Here is a 19,698-nt window from a genome sequence, read left to right on the forward strand (position 1 = left end):
GGAATCTGTACTTAGCTGAACCAGGAAAATTTAAAAAAAGAAAAACTGAAACAATTTCCTTGGTGGTTTAATAATGCGTATCTATGCTTCTTGCTTATAGGGTCAGAAGGAAAGTCTTCTGGGAGGCAGGTAAGAAAAAAACAGAAAGAATGCTGGATTTGGAGAAAATGTCTAGATTTGAATCCTGGTCTTGCTACTTAGAATCCATGTGTCTGTGGTCAACTCACTTATCCTCTCTAGGTCTCAGTATTCCTGTCAGAATAATGAGAAGAATGGACTAGATAATTTCCAAGGTCTTTTTCAGTTCCAAATATTTTTATTTCTTCTTTTTGGATAAGCTTGTAATTTCACTGATGGGGGCAGGAATATTCTCTCTCTCTCTCTCTCTCTCTCTCTCTCTCTCTCTCTCTCTCTCTCTCACACACACACACACACACACACACACACAGTCTTAGGACTATAATACAATTGGGATGCTCAGAAGTTAAACAACTTGCCCAAGTTCATCTAGTTAATATAGATCGGAGAAAAGATTTGAACACAAGTCTTCTTGACTCCAAGACCAGACTTTGCCTATCTTTAAATTATGAACTAAGTTAATTTTGTTGACCTGCTTATGTTCTATCTTACACAACATAGCAATTTTTAAATTGGATTTTTTTCCCTTTTGCTGTCTTTTTTCCCCCCTGTACCTTATGCCTCAAGAAAATTATCCAAGATTGATATGCTCTTTGCAAAATTTTGGGAAGATATAATACATAAAAACAAGTAAATGCATGATGAAATTCTCTCATACCTCAACACAAATCTAGTACTGAAGTACATTATCAATATTTGTGTAATCCTTGTACAGAAGGAGTCCTTGACACTTTTCTGGGCCCTAAGAAACTCTTCAGAAATATAACTTTGCTAGGTGCCTTTGGGTCTGAAAATAATCCGACAGGACCCAAATGCTTGACTCTGGGAGTCACAGATATATCATAAATTTGTCTAAGATTCACAAAGAACCCTTGTTAGTCTAATTATTTTGCTATATTTGTAAAATTCCTGCTTCCTTCCAGGACTGCCTCCCCCTTCCCCAGATGTGGCTGGAACCATAAGATAGTAAATTTCACTCCCTCAAACATGTGGGAAGCCCTGGAATATGTGACTCCCTCCATCTCAGGAACCATGTTCAGACATAACACAAAGACCCTGACCTTTTCCCACTCTGTCCAGCCACCCATCTATACTGAACCATATGTTTACATATGTTTGTAGTAGTATGACAAAATAATATATCTGTTGTCTTTGCTTCTGTATCCTGCTTGCTCTCAGTACCCCCCCCAAAAAAAACACCATAAAAACTCTATCCCCTGAACATTTAGGTACTGTCTGATTTGGTACTCTTCATCCCCAGGCAGTCCCTAGGAAATTAAAGATCTCCAAATTTAACAAATTTTGGTTTCCATCTTGCTCTTTGGGTTCAGCAGTACTTCAAACCACTCCCAGAAGGATTGCAAATTTGAGGTAAAGTCCTTGAGGTCAGGGACTATTTTGTATTTGCCACTGTATATTCTGTGCTTAGTACAGTCTTACAAGTGGTAGGAACATTATAAATGTTTATTGAATTGAAATGAATTTTCTATTTAAAAGTCTCTTTTTGGGGCCACTAAACCCAAAGACCCTATATTCACTGATTTAGAGATGATATCTTTGCTGATCAATGGACATATTATAGAGTTATGGAGAAGATGAAGAGATTTGAACTGAGTGATACAATTAGATGAATTTGGAAATTAGATTGAATGGATAAGTTAAAAGAGTAGTTGTTAACTGTCCCATGTTGACATGGCAGGAAGTTTCTAGAGATATATTTGGGCCTGTGCTTTTAACATATTTTAAACTAATGATGTGAAAAAAGACATGGGTGACTGTTCATCTGATATATGGATAACATTAAGTTAGATGGGAAAGCTAACATTCTATATAACAGAGACAAGATCCAAAAGAATCTTCAGAGGCTAGAGTATTAGACTGAGTTGAATAATGTAATATTCAATAAGGATATACAGAAAATGTTACATTTTATATATAAGTAATATATTGTATATAACATTATATATTATATATAATATATAAATAACATATAATAAATAAATATATAATGTATATAATAATACATTATATAAAAATTCATTTTAACAAATATGCATCAACAATAAATATAAAACAGGAAAGGAAAGTTTAGACAATTCTTCTGAAAATAGATCTGAAGTTTTCAGTGAATTGAAAGCTCAGTTTGAGTCAGCAGTGTGATATTGAAGCAAAAAATGAATGAATTAAATCCAGGGTTGTAATCATAGAAGCATAGTTTCCAAAAATCTGTCCCTCAATATCTTGCCCTCATCAGATCTTATCTGGAGCACTGTGTTCAGTTCAGGAGTCTATACACTAATATGATGAAGAATATCTAGGAAGGCAATCAGAATAATGAAGGTCCTTGAATCCATATTATTTGAGGAACAATTGAAGGAGTATATGATATTTAACCTGGAGAAGAAACTTGAGGGGAAAAAATGGTATTATTCAAAGAGGGATTCATTTTTCTTTGTTTTATACAGCAGGAAGAACCAAGGAGCAAAGGGTTTAAGTTGCAAAGAAGAAAATTTACTTTGGTATTAGAAAAAAGCACTCAAAAAACTTCCTAATAATTAGAGAGACACAGAGTGGTATCTCTAGAGAGGTAGGGTTTCACCTTCATGCAGAAGTTGATTGGTCATTTATTGGAATTTCTTTTATGTATAGATTGAAATGACCACTGACATTTTAAATCCCCAATTCTGTGATTCTCTGATCTTATCCTAACAACATCTTGGAGCTGTATGAATAAGCCTATATTTTGTCCCATTGTCACATATGGGGTCCAGAGGTTAAATTATTTGCCCAAGTCTAGATAGTAACGTAATTAAAATTATAGTGTTATACTTTTGACTCTCAAAACAATATTATATTTACTGAGCCATAGTGCCCTTATATAGTCAGCCTAGGTACCTTTTTGAAGTCATACGTATTAATGCTATAAATCATAATCATTTGGTAAAAAATAATATATATAATCTTTGAAACTTAGCAAACAACTTCCCCATAAGCATTCCTCCCCCATCTCCCAGTTTCTGAGAGATCTTTCTCAGCAACTTCAAAAGATTACCAAACGTGGGAAAATTTTCCCCTTTCATTACTTATAATAATTTAGTAGTTATGTTGCATTTATTCCCATAGACACTGTCCATAAATCTCTCAAGGAAGGGCAGCTAGATGGTGCAGTGGATAGAGCACCAGCCCTGAAGTCAGTAGTACCTGAGTTCAAATCTGACCTCAGACACTTAACAATTAGCTGTATGGCCTTGGGCAAGCCATTTAACCCCACTGCCTTGCAAAAAAAAAACCCTAAAAAAATTAAAAAAAATAAATCTCTCAAACTCTCTGCTTAGCAGGAGCTGGGAGATAATTCTAATTCTAGGAAGCAATGTTGGAAATGACTTGAGTTCAACTCTGTTTTTGTCTCAATGAGCATCCTTGTTCTCTGGCAGGTAACATACACACACACACACACACACACACACACACATACACATCTCAGCAGACAGAGGCTTCACACAGTAGAAACAGCTTCCTACCCTCGTGAAGACTTTCTCTTCCTTCAGCACCACCATTCAGGGACAGTTCTTAGTCCTGGGCCCCTTATTTGTGTATTACCAAGGAATAGAATTGATAATACTATGCAGGGTTGAAAAGTGAATAAAACATCTTGAACAACTTTTCACCTGCTCCTATGAAGTACTTATTTCTCTCCTTTTCCCATACTCTGTCCCATATTCCTACGCTTCTAAATGGGGATAATACCTATTATACTTTTGACTCTCAAAACAATATTATCTTTACTGAGCCATAGTGCCCTTATATACTCAGCCTAGGTACGTTTTTGAAGTCATACTTACTAATGCTATAAATCATAATCATTTGGTAAAAAATAATATATATATAATCTCTGAAACTTAGAGGGGAATTGAAGAAGATCAAATGAAATAATGTATGCCAAGCTTTTAACAAACCTTAAAACAATATAGGAATGTAAATAATTATTGTTATAATTTTGCTGAAATGGAGGATCTAGTCTGTTACTGTGTGGAGAAAGGAATTCGAAGAGATGGTGTTATATAATAAAATAAATACTGCATTTGGAGGTAGAGGACAAGGATTTAAATCCTTGTTTAGTCACTCACTACTAGTATATGACCTTGTACAAACTTCTCTCTAAAATTCAATTTCTTTGTCTATTAAACAAGGGGCTTGGACCAGATTACTTCCAAGGTTCCTTCCAGCTCTAAATTTATGCTTTTCTGAACATTTTGAAAGGGGAAGGAAAGGGCAGACCTCATGAATACATCCAGAGCTGATAATCCTTCATGATGCACAGTGGGGAGTCAGACCTCATCTATAATATGCTAACTGGAAAGCTTACTGAAAAGAGGCAACAATGACCTGAAAGAGTATGTTTAATTCATTTACCAGTGATTTGTGTATTTTTTGTGTTTTGTATACCCAGATGCACCCTTGGGAAAACACCAATGGAAAGCAGATTTAAGAGAGGAATGAAACTACAGAACAGAAATCTTTCTATTATTATTCTTCCTCCCTTCTCATGCTCCTATATTTACTCCTGAATGACTGTTTTCTCAGCAGCCCAAGGCAATAACCTCTAATTCCCCAGTCTTTTGCCTCCATCTAAAAACTTAGCTATAACAGCCAGGATAGGGGTAAAGAAATAGTAGCTGACACTTCTGAATTTCATGTTGAGCTAGAATGGGACCAAGAAGTAATCCAGTGTGAGGAATCCTAAAGAAGCTTTGTAGATGAATCAGTTCCTATCAGGATCAGGGAAGCAGAGGAGAGCTGACCTACATAATTCAGTCCAATTCTATAAAGTTAGTACTGGTTACATATTGAATACAAATAATATAACTTCAATGAGCTTAGAAGTAAGACATTGATTAGGAGGAAAACTCCCATGTAGCCTCAGTACACTTCAAAATTTTAAACATGTATGTTCTGAGGAAGAAAAATATGAACATGTACATTAGGAAATTTTAGACTTATAGATTTAATCAGAACACCAGGCATTCTTTCTAATGGTCCCAGATCTTAGTATCTTTGGCTTGACAGGGCCCTCCAAAGTTCATGTTCTCTAATCAAAGTTGCTGATCAACTGAGACTCTTTCAATGCTTCTTTCCAAGGTGATTCTTTACCTCTATTTTTGCAATAAACTCTTTCACACACTCACCTCTGCAACTCTTTCAAGGAAACAGTGATCTTCAGGTTGTGGCCTAGGACAAAGAGGACAGCTAGGATGTCTGCCCACTGTACCATCTCTCCCAGGGGTCCCCCTTTCAGTACCCTTGGACTGAATACATCCCCAGATTCCTCTGTCAAGAAACCAATATGGATAAGGATCTGAAGCCAAGAGAGAAGAGAGTGAGTCAGTGTAAAGAAAAAAAGTCAAAGTTTTATCTAGATTTATCTATCTCAGGGGTGTGGGGAAGTTGATCAGAAGCAGATGTCATCTCTAAATTACAATTGATTTCTTAAGTGATAGCAAATTAGATAGATACCAAGAAGTAGATGGGGAAGCCTTATGAGCAGGATAGAGCAAGTTATCCAGATTAAGACAGATAAATCTCCCCAAAATCAGATCATTGCTACTCCTATCACTAATAGTAGAAAAATATAGCCTACAGTCTGTCCTATAGGTCAGAAGCCACATGTTCCAGCCTTCTCCTAGGCTTTGGGAGTGACCTGTCCTAATTCATGTATCATTTTATCCCCTTGGCTTTGGCTCAAATTTCAGTACAATTTCCATTCATCAAGTGCCTGTTGGTTAAGAGATCTGTACTTAAGTGGGTGTCTAGGGTCTGTAGTACTAACCCTTTATTTTACTTGCTCATAAACAACATACAATTTCATGGCAATGGACCAGGCAATTAGGACCACAATAGAAACTTGGTCTAAATTTAGGGGCTCTTAGAAGGATCTCTAAAAGCATGCAAGTACTTTCCCTCAAGCCAGCTAGTTGGGGCAACAGGATGAGATAAGAGCGAGAGAAGGGGTCAGCGTTACTTGTCTTAAGTGATGGGTATAGCATTTAGTATGGGAGTTGGTGGCACAGAAAGCAGGGTATGACAGGGCGAGAACACACTCCCACACCAGAGTGTGAATCTCCTGGTGTAGCCCCAGGGGAAGTCTTCCCCAACTACCTGCTTCTGGTCTCTCCTGGCTCCTTTTAGCTTTGCTTCTAGGCGTCGTGCTGCCAGAGCCCAGTGAGCTGCCAACTGCTTGATCCTTTTCTTCATGAAGATCAATGACTCCTTTCCACTTCCAATCAACTCCAAGAGGTGGGAGAGATTGTTGCGGAAAGTTGCCTATAGGGAATGACATGGGGGAGAGGGGTGCAGAAATTAATGCTTAAGTTGGACAAAAGTTGTATCTAGAAGGTTTGGGGGAGGGAATGTCAGATATCTTTTTTTTTGCAAGGCAAATGGGGTTAAGTGGCATGCCCAAGGCCACACAGCTAGGTAATTATCAAGTGTCTGAGACCAGATTTGAACCCAGGTACTCCTGACTCCAGGGCCAGTGCTTTATCCACTACACCACCTAGCTGCCCTGGGAATGTCTATTAATCTTTCATTATCTAACCATACTGCAGGACATCAGACTTTCATCAATGTGGGCATTTTGTCACCTGCCCATCCACTTCATATGTGTCCATCTTTCATCTTTGACCTCTTGCATTTGATTTATATATAACAAATCAATATTATTATTTCAACTTGATAACCTGTTGGTTTATGACTTCACTCAAGTAGTTGTAATGGCCTATACCAAAACTCCCTTAAAAATGGTCATGACTTTTAGATTAGAAGCTTCTTGAGGGTAGGAATACTTTCATTTCTGCATTTGTATCCCCAGACCCTATAATCCTTCTTATTCATTGATGATTAGGGGCTGGGTTCCATGAGGATTTCTCCATCCCTGGTTAAAGAGATACCTTTAGAACCATAGTTGCTAATCCTCAAGATTAAATGTGAGGCTGGATTAGATCTAGGACAGAAATAAAAAGACAAAAACTGGCACTAAGAGTCTGAATCAAAGTGTTCCTTTTAGGATGAAGGGTCATTTCCAGGCCTTAGCTGTGAAGGATTGGATCAGTTATAACTCTGCTCAAGAAATTTGGATCCACTATAGGATGGGCCTCTAAGGGCTCCCACCTTAAAATCTATCTGTAAATATTCTAAACTGCCTATATATCTAAGAATCTCTTAATAGGAATGGAAGTGGATATGGACAGTTGACATGATAGCTTTCAGTTGGACATGGGAGGGATCTGGACTTTTTTTTTTAATGTTCTACCCGAAGGACTATATCCCTTAGACTCATCAGGCTACAGAATCTAAAGGTCTGTGGGGTAAAGGAAGTATATAGGAATATTTGTCATGCAAAATCCTTACCTGGACTTTGGGCAAGGGCTTAGGGGCAGGTAACAATGCTGTTTGATTCCTCCAAGACATTAATGGACAGAACCACTCTACTTCACTGAGGTAGATTAGGAAGGAGCACTCAGTACCATCCACACCAAAGAAAGCATAACAGGGATCAGAAGTCCATCGAGCATGCATCCACTGCAGAAAGGAATGAGAATCAGTCAAGACGACAATTCCTTACCTCTCAATACCAACTCAATCACCACAGCAGAATCAGCTGACTTAATTATGATGGAGACCATCAGGAGACTGTGTTGTAATCAATTATAACTTCAGTTCATCCTCCAGTAACAAAGGTGAGTGAGTCAAGAGCAAGGTGACAGGATGGTGACAGGTGGGGAAAGGAACAAGATGAGGGCAATCCTACCAAGTGTTTTAGTGATGCTCTCTCCTCTTAGAGGGAACCCCTGGTAGTGGCATGGAGGAGTAGGGTAGTTCTTCCTTAAATTTAGGAGGCAGCATGGTATACACTCAAGACTGGACTAGGAGGTACTGTATTAAAATTCTAGTGATTAAGTATGCAATCTTGGGCAAGCTACCTTAACTCTGTGGGCTTTAGTTTTCCTCTTCTATATATATGAGGGAATTGATTCTCTAATTAACTAATCTTTAATTAATTTCTCAAGGATTGCCTCTCTTAGCCCTAGATCTATGATCCTTGGTACTTGAATCCCCTGACAACATATGCAAGTGCAGACAGGTATGTCAAAATTAACTGTGCTTTTAAAGCATTTTACAGACATTTCTTCATTTGACCTTCACAACAACTCTGTGAGGTAAAGTCCTGACTTGACAAGTGAGTAAACTGTGTATATGAGACATTAAGTGATGTTCCCATGGTCATGAAGCTAATAAGTGTCAGAGGCAGGATGAAACACATATTTCTCCTGATTATGGATCCAATATTCTTTCTACTGTACCATACATTCTCCTGAGAACAGAACTACTAACCATGAGGATGAAGCCCTGCAGATGTTACACCTTTCCCTGTCCCCTCATTATTCAGTGGTTATTTCTGTATATACTAATGGGCAGTCATTTCTTAGTTTTTATTTCAGTCCCAACAGAACTGGACAAAGAAACTCCTGTCAGCGAGGTTGAACTGGAGTAAGAGGGAAAGGCAAAGGCAGAAAAGGGGGGGGGAAGAACTAGGGAACCAGAATATTACCCTCTTAGGGCAATCCTGAGACAACTATCATCAGGAAAAACCTGAGACCACTGGCTGGGAAGTGCTTGAGTGTAGGGTCTCACCTCCCTCTGACATCTAGCTGGCAAGTTTCACTAAGGAGAGGAAAGAGGAAAGTTTGATCATGAGGAGACTCTTCTTTTTGTTGAAAGTTTTTTATATCATTTTAATGTGTACTTAAAATAATTACATTCCTTAAAAATCTTATGAGGAAAAGTTTGATTCTTCTGGGAGTACCTGAGTGACAAATCAACAAAAAGAAATTAGGAAAGTGGTCAGAACTGGAAACCTGAAAACTTAACCAATCAGTGAAGTCCAGGAACTTAAATCCTCAAATTCTTTTTTTTTTTAGATTTTTCAAGGCAATGGGGTTAAGTGGCTTGCCCAAGGCCACATGGCTAGGTAATTATTAAGTGTCTGAGGCCGGATTTGAACTCAGGTACACCTGACTCCAAGGCCGGTGCTCTATCCACTGCGCCCCTCAAATCCACAAATTCTTAAAACATCTAAAACACCTACTATGCACAAAGCATTATAGGAGGCACTGGGGATACAAAGGCAAAAGCCAAGAGTTCCTCAAGAAACTCACATTCTATAAGGAATAGAAGTATAGAAGTAAATAAAGACAAAGTTTGTGAAAAGTAATTTCAAAAGAGAATACCAATATTGGGAGAGGCAGCTATATGGCAAAGTTGATAGAAGGGTAGACCTGAAATCAGGAAGACGTCTTTCTGAGTTCAAATTTGGCCTCAGACACTACTAGCTGTGTGACCATGGGCAAGTTACTTAATCTCTGTTTGCCTTATTTCACTGGAGAAAGAAATGGCAAACCATTCCAGTATCTTTTCCAGGAAAACCCCAAAATGGACACCCTTGTTTTAAAGGATAAAGTCAGGGTTTTCAGGGAAGAAGGCATAGAATGTCTAAGACAAAGGCTTTGGAAGGTCAGTACAGAATGGCCTCAAGTCCATTGGAAGACTTTTTAAAGCTAGATTGGGGGGCAGCTAGGTGGCACAGTGGATAGAGCACCGGCCTTGGAGTCAGGAGTACCTGGGTTCAAATCCAGTCTCAGACACTTAGTAATGACCTAGCCGTGTGGCCTTGGGCAAGCCACTTAACCCCATTTGCCTTGCAAAAAAAAAAAAAGCTAGATTGGAAAAACATCAGTTTCCAGAGGGCCAGAGGAAGGACCCGGGAGCAAGATTCGAGAAGGCCAAAGATAGCTACAGAATGGAAGTGGAGGTCAAAACCAGGGAATCAACCAGAAGGTACCCATCTAGATAGAAAACTAGCAGGCAGAATCATGAAGAGTTGGTGTGGGGGAGGGAGGAAGAAGAGAGAGAGGGGGAGAGGCAGAAAGGAGAGAGATGAGAGAGAAGGAAAGAGAAAGAGAAAGAAAAGAAGGGAGAGAGGAGGAGGGAGAAAGAAAGGCAGGAGAGAGAGGGAGAGGGTGAGAGAGTACAAAAATTTCAACAAGGGATATTTTTAAATGACTTTTTAAAAATGCATATCTTTTTCATGCCAGAGAATTTCATGTATATATATATATATATATATATATATATATATACATATATACATATATATACCCCAGGATATATAGGTATTATTTTGTGACACGTCTAGTTGCATATGAAGGCACAAAGCCTCCCTTGGACAGTAACACTCAAGGGGAGCAATTTTCAAATTTTGCCTAGGGCATATACTTGCCAATGCCTGAGCAAGGAGGGCTGGGGGAGGGGGAGAGGGTGGAGTTCTTTACATAAACCAGAGCAGCAGAATTAACAGAATGTCAGAACTGGAAGGGACCTTAGGGATTATCTAGTAGGACCCCTCCATTTTACAAATAAGGGAAGCAAGGTCCAAAGAGGTTAAGCAACTATCTAAAGGTCATGAAATCAATCAGTGATAGAGTTCTGATTTGAATAATAATAGCAATAATTGACATTTATTTAAGTGATCTTAGCATCAATCCTGTGAGTTAGGCATGACTATAGTCCTTACCATCCCCATCTAACAGATCTGGAAGCTGAGGTAGAGAGGTTATGCAGCTTGTGCAAAGTCACACAGCTCATGTATAAAATAGAAGTAAAAATCTAAGGCTTCTTGATATCAAATGCATTTACTATACCATACAGCAATGATTTCAAGAGGGGGAAAGGGCCCTCTGCCTGACAATGTATCCACAGAGGCAGCTGGTTTATAATGCTTCCCACTGAATTATTAAGAGTAATTCATAAGTACTGACATCTGTCACCTCTACCTAAGATCTCATGTATCTTTTTTTCCACCACAGTTACTGTGGTATATTAGAAAGAGTTCTAGATTGGGAGTAAGAGGAATCAAAATCTTCCTTTAACTTATTCCCTGTATGATTGGGCAAATGACTAATTTGGGAAAATGACTAATTGGGAAAATTCTAGGCCTCAGTTTCCTTAATTACTAAATGAGATCTCTTTGGGCTTCAAATCTATGACTGTGTTCTCTTTCTTTCTCTGCATCACCAGAACCACCTTGGACCAACCCCCTGTATAGAGATTAGGTGGGGTACTCTTTGAAATAGGACCTGTCCTGCTCCTTGCATCAACATTTTCTGAAGCCTTCAATATCCCTTTGTTTCTGCTATGCTTCTTGAATAACTTTGATTGATTGATCAACTGAAGGATCATTCACATTCTCCTTTCCTCCCTCCCCACAGAATACTTTCCTTGGAGCATTTGGGAATTACTTACCTCTACCTTTCCAGAGCAGTCTGGGTATTTGGGGTCATTGGGCACCTCACATTGATCCCTCTGGCCTTCAGACACTAGGAGGGGAGGGTCAGAGGAAAAGGCAGATAATGTGGAAAAATAAGGTCCCCAAGTCATACCCTGCCTTCCAGAAGGGAATGTCAGTCTAATATAGGAAAAGGGCAGATGGATTTCCCTAGCACTCAACTTCTTAAATAAGAATTGTACACTGAATGGATTGGTTCAAGAGACTTATGCTAGTCTTCCCCATGATCCCAAACCATGTTTATGCTAGCAGTCCCTCTTACAGATGTTTACCCTTGCCCACTCCATCCCCTACTTCCTTCCTAAGGAATTGGATTTCACTCCTGTAAAAAAATGATCTCACTGGACAAGCAGGATGTACATTGGTTTGGCAATATCTACTCATCCATTTATTAAGGAAAATGTAGGCTTGATTGGCAGAACTGACCTTACCCTATTATCATACAGTGGGGTTGAGTGAGTGTTGTCTGGAGGAAGGGTATTTTCTACCCCTTCTTCTCTCACCATACACACTTTTACCTAATTATTTCAAAATATTTTTGAGTTTGAGTCTTTCAAGTAAGGAGTAAGTCTCATCTCTCCTAAATGATCTCCTTCAATTCTTTAAGTTAAGCACATATAGAAAGCAAGGGCCACTGCTTGGGGTTAAGAGCAGCTAAGTGTCTAAAGAATCCCCCCTCAATTTATTGTTCATCCATGTTTAAAACTTCTATTTCTGACAGGGTTCGGGAGTGAAGGGAATAGGAGAGGTTGCTAGTGCTAACCTTGAAGCTAGTGCTATTACACTTCCTACATCAACTGTTACCAATTCTCTGAAGTTCCATCCTTTCAAAAGTCCTACTTTTGGGAAGCTTTATCCAATAACCTAACCTTATGGGAATTTGCTTAGCTTTTGAGGCAAAAATTATCACTATCCTTTTTGGAAAGGATTTGAGATAAAGAGAAGGCAAATATTTACAGTAAGAAGTCAGTAGTGAGACCCACCCTTACTGTGCAGGACACTGTTGCGCAGGATTTGATCCACCTTCACTGCAATGTCAGAGACATTCTGGGCAATGGCCTGGATCTTCTCCATCAGCTTAGCACCTGGTGGGAACCTGAGCAAGGAAGGAAATGTGAACTTTAAGTCTGAGAAAAACCCATTTGGACCTTCTCAGGGCATCATTTCCCAAAAAAGATTTTTTCAAGCAATGGACCCCATGAGACAAGTAAAGAATCCGAGCACTGGGTCTATGTATATCCTCAATTATTAAAGTCAAGAATATCCTCAGGAGGAGAGCAAAGCAATCCATAGCCATATGAAAAATTGCTCTAAATCATTAATTATTAGAGAAATGCAAATTAAAGCTTCTCTGAGGTACCACCTCACACCTCTCAGACTGGCCAATATGACCAGAAAGGATTAATGATCATTGTTGGAAGGGTTGTGGGAAATCTGGGACACTATTACACTGTTGGTGGAGCTGTGAACTCATCCAACCTTTCTGGAGAGAAATTTGGAACTATGCCCAAAGGGCAACAAAAATGTTCATACCCTTTGACCCAGCAATACCACTAACTGGGTCTATACCCTGAAGAGATGATGAAAAAGGGCAAAAACATCACTTATACAAAAATATTCATAGCAGCTCTATTTGTGGTGGCAAAGAACTGGAAATCAAGTAAATGTCCTTCAATTGGGGAATGGCTTAGCAAACTGTGGTATATGTATGTCATGGAACACTATTGTTCTATTAGAAACTAGGAGGGATGGGATTTCAGGGAAGCCTGGAGGGATTTGCATGAACTGATGCTGAGTGAGATGAGCAGAACCAGAAAAACCACTGTACACCCCAACAGCAACATGGGGGTGATGTTCAACCTTGAAGGACTCGCTCATCCCATCAGTGCAACAATTGGGGACAATTTTGGGCTGACTGCAAAGGAGAGTGCCATCTGTATCCAGACAAAGAGCCGTGGAGTTTGAACAAAGCTCAAGGACTATTCCCTTTAATTTAGAAAAAAAAAAAAACAGATATCTTATTGTCTGATCTTGTTATCTCTTAGACTTTTTGTCTCTTCCTTAAGGATATGATTTCTCTCTCATCACACTCAATTTGGATCAATGTACAACATGGAAACAAAGTAAAGACTGACAGATTGCTTCCCATGGGGGGGTGGGGGGAGGGAAGTAAGATTGGGGGAAAAAATTGTAAAACTCACATAATACCTTTAATAAAAAAATAAATGAAAACTTCATTAAAAAAATAAAAAATAAAAAATAAAAAAATAAAAAGAATATCCTCAGGGAATGATGGATGGCCACAATAATAATTGACACATATATTGCTCTAAAGCAAATGCTTTCAAAATGCTTTACACTTCTCTTATTTGAAGATAATAAGCATAATAGCTGTGTAGGGTAGGCTTTATAGATGTTAATCTATCCATTGAACAGATGAGGAAACTGACATTCATAGTCTCAAAGAATAGCCTGGGTCACACAATAAGTCAATGCCAGAGGCAAAGTTTATAGCCAGGCTTTCCTGGCTTTATTTTTAATCCTGATAATACTACAGGTATAAAGCATAAATGTAGAACCATATGATTGGAAACATTTCTTTAAAGTTTTTATTGCTTTTTAAAAAAAATCACCTTTTCCTAACATATTCCTACCTTCTATTCCAACTCAGACAGTTATCTCTTATAGCCAAGAATTTGAAAAGCAGTTTAGCAAAACTAACCAAAACATCAATTAAATTCTACAACATATACATTATACCATATTAGTAGTCTCCCACCTCTTCAAAGAAAGGAATTGCAAATCCCATCTCTCTCTTCCTTGCAGTCAAACAGCCATTATAAATAAAGTGTTTGGTTTCATTTGTTTCCTATTTACACTGTTGTAATACTATATATATTGTTTTCCTGATTCTGCTTATTTTATGAATTTTAAATAATTCTCATATTACACTATATTCTTCATATTTATTGTTTCTTATGAAGCTGTACTATTCTAAATATTCCATCACATTCATGGATCAAAATTTGTTTAGCCATTTCCCAAATGATGGTCCCCATGTACTTCATTTCTAGTTCTTCTCTACTACAAAAAATATTGCTACAATATTTAAATGTAAAAAAACAACAACAAAATAACATTTATATCTTGCTTTAAGGTTTACAAAATATTTTACAGATATTGTCTCATTTAATTTTTGCAACATCCCTGAGAGGTAGGTACAATGATTATTTTTAGTAAACAGATGAGGAAAATAAGGCTGAGAGAAGTTAAGCAATTTGACTCATAATCACTCAAGGAGGAATTTGAACTTGGGTTTTCCTCATTCAAGTCTACATATCTTATTTATTACAACATAATATCATAAATATATTAGACTTTTTTATCTTTGACCTCAATATAGCATATGTATAGCAGTAATATCTCTGGTCTAAGAGTTTGGACATTTAAGTCCTTTTCTAGTGCAGTGGGGAAACACTCATAGAGTATGCAAGAGGATGAGCCTGAACCCTGGATCACACATGGTCTGGTTCCTTACTAAAGGAAAGGTATGACTAGAAGATTCTGATTGCTTCCTTGGTATCCATGACTGGAGAGTGGGGAATGTTATGCCAAAGATGATTTAACGACTGACCCATGAAGAATACAATGGGCTATAAGAAATAAGGAATGAGAGATAACTTCTGGTCTTTTATCTAGACTTTTTAGCTGGCCATAGCCAATTCTTGTTCTCTTCTATGGGACTTCCGTGGTGGGAGGAGAGGACATTTTTCTTCCCTTCCACTCCCTATAAGTAGCGATGACAGCTTTGAGCACATGACAGTGAGAACATGTGCTTGCCTAGAGGAACCTGAGATAGGATTTCAACTTTCTAGTTGTCTCTTCTATTTTGTGTCTCTTTCTCCAAGCATAGAAGACCAAACAACAATCCTCAAGACTGGCAATTTCAGACTTGAGAACCAATTTGTGAGTTTGAAAGGCCAAGAGTTTCTGGCAACAACCATGCCACTTCTTGGTTGGAGGGGTTGACCACCAAAAAGATCATCTGAAAATCAAAACACTAGCCATGACAGGTGAACAGACTTGAGGCTCAAATTGCTTTTTGGAAAGTACAGATTGTAAAAAAAAAAAAAAAAAAAAAAAGGTGAAAGTTGTTTGTTGGTCTGCAAGCCTCTTGGGGGTATTTCTTTTTCTTTTTTCTAGGCAATGAGGTTATGTGGCTCCTCCAAGGTCACACAGCTAGGTAATTATTAAGTGTCTGAGGCCAAATTTGAACTCAGATCCTTTTGACTCCATAGCTGGTGCTCTATCCACTGTACCACCTAGCTACTCCAATTGGGGGAGGGGGGAGGTATTTCTTATCTCTCTATGGAAAGTATAATAGAGATGGTTATGGGTTATAGTTTATGTTTTAAGGCATTTCACTTATAGTGGAAGCTGTTGTAAACCTGATATCTACTACTTTGTATGTTGAGTAATTTTCTGAGAAGGGAACTTTAGCTGTACTTTAGCTTTGATATAGAGATTTTCTTCATAGTTCTATCTTAGAGTAGAAACATAATGTCCTGACTTTATAGTGAGACTGTCTCAGAATGAATTTGGTCTTAAGTTCAGGGCCAGGGCCCCTTTGTGGGACACTGCCCCCATCCAGTCACAGGTGTCATTAAAATCTTTCCAAATTATCTTCCAGAATGGATGGACTAATTTACAACTCCACCAATAACATATTAGACTGCCTATCTATCCATATCATTGATTATTTCCATCTTTTGTCATTTATTGAAAGTGAGGTAGCCATTTCCTTTTTCTTTTATTCAGAAATTTTCATTTGGTATCTATTGCCACAGACCTTAAATAGTACAGATGGAGTCTCTCTGATTTAACAAGTTCAGCTTGTTCAAAATGAAATTATTTGGCATCACCCTCCTCATACTGGACTCAGCACTGGCAGAGATAATACTTTCTATTTTCAAAGTAATCCATAAGGATAATGTTTGAGTCCCCAGTTTAACTTTTCTTTTAGTAGCATAGACTTATGAGTAGCAATCAAATGCATGCAGGAGGACTTAGAACCCAACAGACCCGGGAGATGAAGGCATAGAACAACAACAAAACAAAACAAAAACAACAGTAGAAAGTTCAAATTTTTATAAACTTCCTGACAGATTCAATGTGCCAGAGTCAGGTGAGTGGAGGAGGGGTAATGGGTCAAAAGAAGTGTTACAAGTACATTATGGTTGCCCTATTGCTCTAAATGATCTGAGAAAAAAGGAATAGATGTTTTGGGGACCAGTATTTCTTGAACCCAATCTCAGATCTTACCTCTGCCTAGGCTGTGTCATTTTACTGTGGTTACTTAACCTCTCTAAGTCTTAACTTATATAGTAGCCACCTCAGCATTGTTATAAAGATCAAAAGAAAAAATCTGTATGTATCGGTAGTAATTAGGGGGAGTTTCCCTGATCAAGAGTATGCTCATAATGTATGAGTGGAACTAAGCTGAGCACCCCATGGCCTTTGAGGAAACATATGTTCAGGGCTGAAGGACTTTGGGATAACACAGAAATCCTTTGGTGTTGAAAGAGTGCTAATTTGAATAAAAAGATCAGGAAGAGTGATCCACTCGGCAGACCTTAAAAGAATAATTTTGCCACCTGGTGTTCTCTCTCTTCCTATTTTCTTTTTTTGTTGTTGTTTTTTTTTGTTGGGTTTTTTTTTTAGGTTTGTTTTTTTTTTTTTGAGAGGCAAATGGGGTTAAGTGGCTTGCCTAAGGCCACACAGCTAGGTAATTATTAAGTGTCTGAGACTGGATTTGAACCTAGGTACTCCTGACTCCAGGGCCAGTGCTTTATCCAATACGAGGGCTAGTGCTTTATCCACTATGTCTCTCTTCCTATTTTCCAAGAAAATCACAACTTTTTGAGCCTCTTCCCTAGACTTTCTTCAAGGGGAAGGAGGAATTCATGTTTCCTCTCTGTCCCTTCTCCTGCCCCTGCCCTTCCCCCAGCCCCCAGCCCCCAGCCCCCAGCACATTGATGGGGTCTGCTCAGACAAGGCAGAGTTGAGCTTGGACCCTGGACTCCTGACTTTGTATTTCTTTTCCTGAGTTTGGGTGATGGCCTCCATTGCCCTCCATCAATCAAAAAAGAGTTGGGCTGAGATCCCCGCATCTGGAGTAGCAAAGACCAGGTACTGCTAGGTGTCCAGCGCAGTAACTTGACCAATCCTGGAGAAGCCAAAGGGAGTCCCAGGGAGACTATTCTTTGTGATGGTCAGGGCCATCCTGAAATGGGTTCTCCCAGAGAGGGGCCAGTGCCTTGGAAAGTATCTTAGTTCCAGTAGTGTCCAGTGAGCTCGAGTTCTGGGAGGGTTGTACTAGAAGAGCAGTGCAGCCTAGATCTATGAAAGGCAAGTTGATATTGTCTAAAGGTCTGAGAGGAAAGGCCATATTGATGATTAGTCCATCCAGAGACAGTTCTGGATGAACTGTGTTGTCTGAGATTGACGTGCTAAAATATCTTGGTGCCTTGTATGCTGTCACTATTTTGTTGCCAGGTATTATATACAAGTACTTTTGCCTGACACCACTGGAGCACTGAGATGTGCTGATACAAGAGAAAAAAAATGTTCTCATGGGCCAAGGACTCCCACAGCATCCAGACCATCACCAGAAGTCCTGTTTCCTCTCAAGTCAGGCCATGGGGTGAAATGGTTCTGGTAAAGGCAAGTCAGAAGGGTGTCTTTGAACAACACTCCCCTAATTAAAATAAACATAATTGTGCAAGTCATGTCATCATGCATGTGACATGGTCCTCTTCAATTACAAAAGATAAACATCCTCATAAATGACTGAATAGAAATACTAAGTGATAAACTTTTCAAATCTGTTAATTACCTAGTTGGGAGTTTGTATTTATTGTTGTTCATCCTTCATTCTTGAAGAAGACAAATGATATCACAGTGATGTTTTGACTTGTAAGTGAATTGGAGTTAAGTGAGTCAGAGCTATGGAAAATCATCAGCCTCTCTCTTTCTTTCCTCCAGAGTCATCAGAGTCCAAAGGGAAGATAAAAGTCAAACTGATTGGTTGCACTGGATGACCTTGGTCTTTTTAAACTAAGGTCTTTCCCTGATCTGAGGCAGCACCCATTCAGTGTTTGAGGGGTAGGTAAGAACTGAGACAAGAGATGGCCTAGTTTGCTATCACAAAAGAATCTATCTGGGAAAGGAAGAACCACTGAGTTTCTGACCAGAACAGAAAATAACTGCTACTTAAAACATTCACTCTGAGCCATCAAAACCCAAACAATGAGCAAAAGAGGCTTGGACTTGGACCTATTATTGGCCACATGATGAAGCCAGAGTGTTTTGAGTTTACAGGCTAGTGAAGTAGCTCCATTTGAATCACAATAGGTCTTTCCAAAATCAGTTTTTTTCAGAGTTATATTTCATAAATGAAAACCACACAAGAAAAAGAGTTAATTGCCCCAGCTTTAGGAGGAAAGAAAAAGATAAGATAAATAAGAAGTTAAAATTTAAAAAAATCTATACCCAAGATATCTTACAAAATGTGACCAAAATTATATTCCTTTGGACAGAGACCCACATCTCCCCATGTGGACAAAGAGGAAAAAGAAGAAAGGAAAAAAAGGAGGAGGAGGAGGAGGAGGAAGAGTTTGCATATTCCTGAATCAATGCTAACTATGAGCAATAGGAGTTTTCTAAAGCTACTAAACTACCATGAGAAATGGCCATTTCTCAGAGAAGACCACTAACAGGATGAACCTTAGGTTGGTACCTTGAACAATCTGGAAATAGCTGGAAAGGACTTAGGGATCATCAAGTCCAGATAATGGCCCAGAAAGCTTAAGTAACATGCCCAGAGTCTTGCAGATTATGTCTGAAGCAGAAGTTGAGCTTTGAGATCTAAGTGCCTCAAAATCTGCCCCTTTCCTGTATGCCATACTTGTCTTTCAAGTTGATCTGACAGTGCAAGAGTCAAGGTAAAAGTTTAAGTATTAACTTCCCACAAGAGAATAATGGGAATTATGGGCTATTATGTCAAGTATTAAAAATTTTGAGGGCAGCTAAGTGGTGCAGTGGATAAAATACCTGCCCTGGAAGATGAGTTCAAATCCAGAATTAGATACTAGCTGTGT

The 19,698-nt window shown here is 38.7% G+C and overlaps 1 protein-coding gene across 1 annotated transcript in view; it reads right to left on the reverse strand.

Moving 5' to 3' along the window:
* Nucleotides 1–19,698, reverse strand: part of MGAT5B (alpha-1,6-mannosylglycoprotein 6-beta-N-acetylglucosaminyltransferase B) — a 99,317-nt gene that overhangs the window by 49,354 nt on the left and 30,265 nt on the right. Inside the window, exons 3-7 of the mRNA XM_074220979.1 lie at nt 12,523–12,635; nt 11,497–11,570; nt 7,546–7,716; nt 6,295–6,459; nt 5,325–5,494 (exon numbers count right to left, since the gene is read on the reverse strand). Coding sequence (XP_074077080.1) covers nt 5,325–5,494; nt 6,295–6,459; nt 7,546–7,716; nt 11,497–11,570; nt 12,523–12,635 — 693 coding nt within the window. The remainder of the gene's footprint in view (nt 1–5,324; nt 5,495–6,294; nt 6,460–7,545; nt 7,717–11,496; nt 11,571–12,522; nt 12,636–19,698) is intronic.

The sequence above is a fragment of the Macrotis lagotis genome, chromosome 2, assembly GCF_037893015.1.
Source record: "Macrotis lagotis isolate mMagLag1 chromosome 2, bilby.v1.9.chrom.fasta, whole genome shotgun sequence".
NCBI classification, from domain to species: Eukaryota; Metazoa; Chordata; class Mammalia; order Peramelemorphia; family Peramelidae; genus Macrotis; species Macrotis lagotis.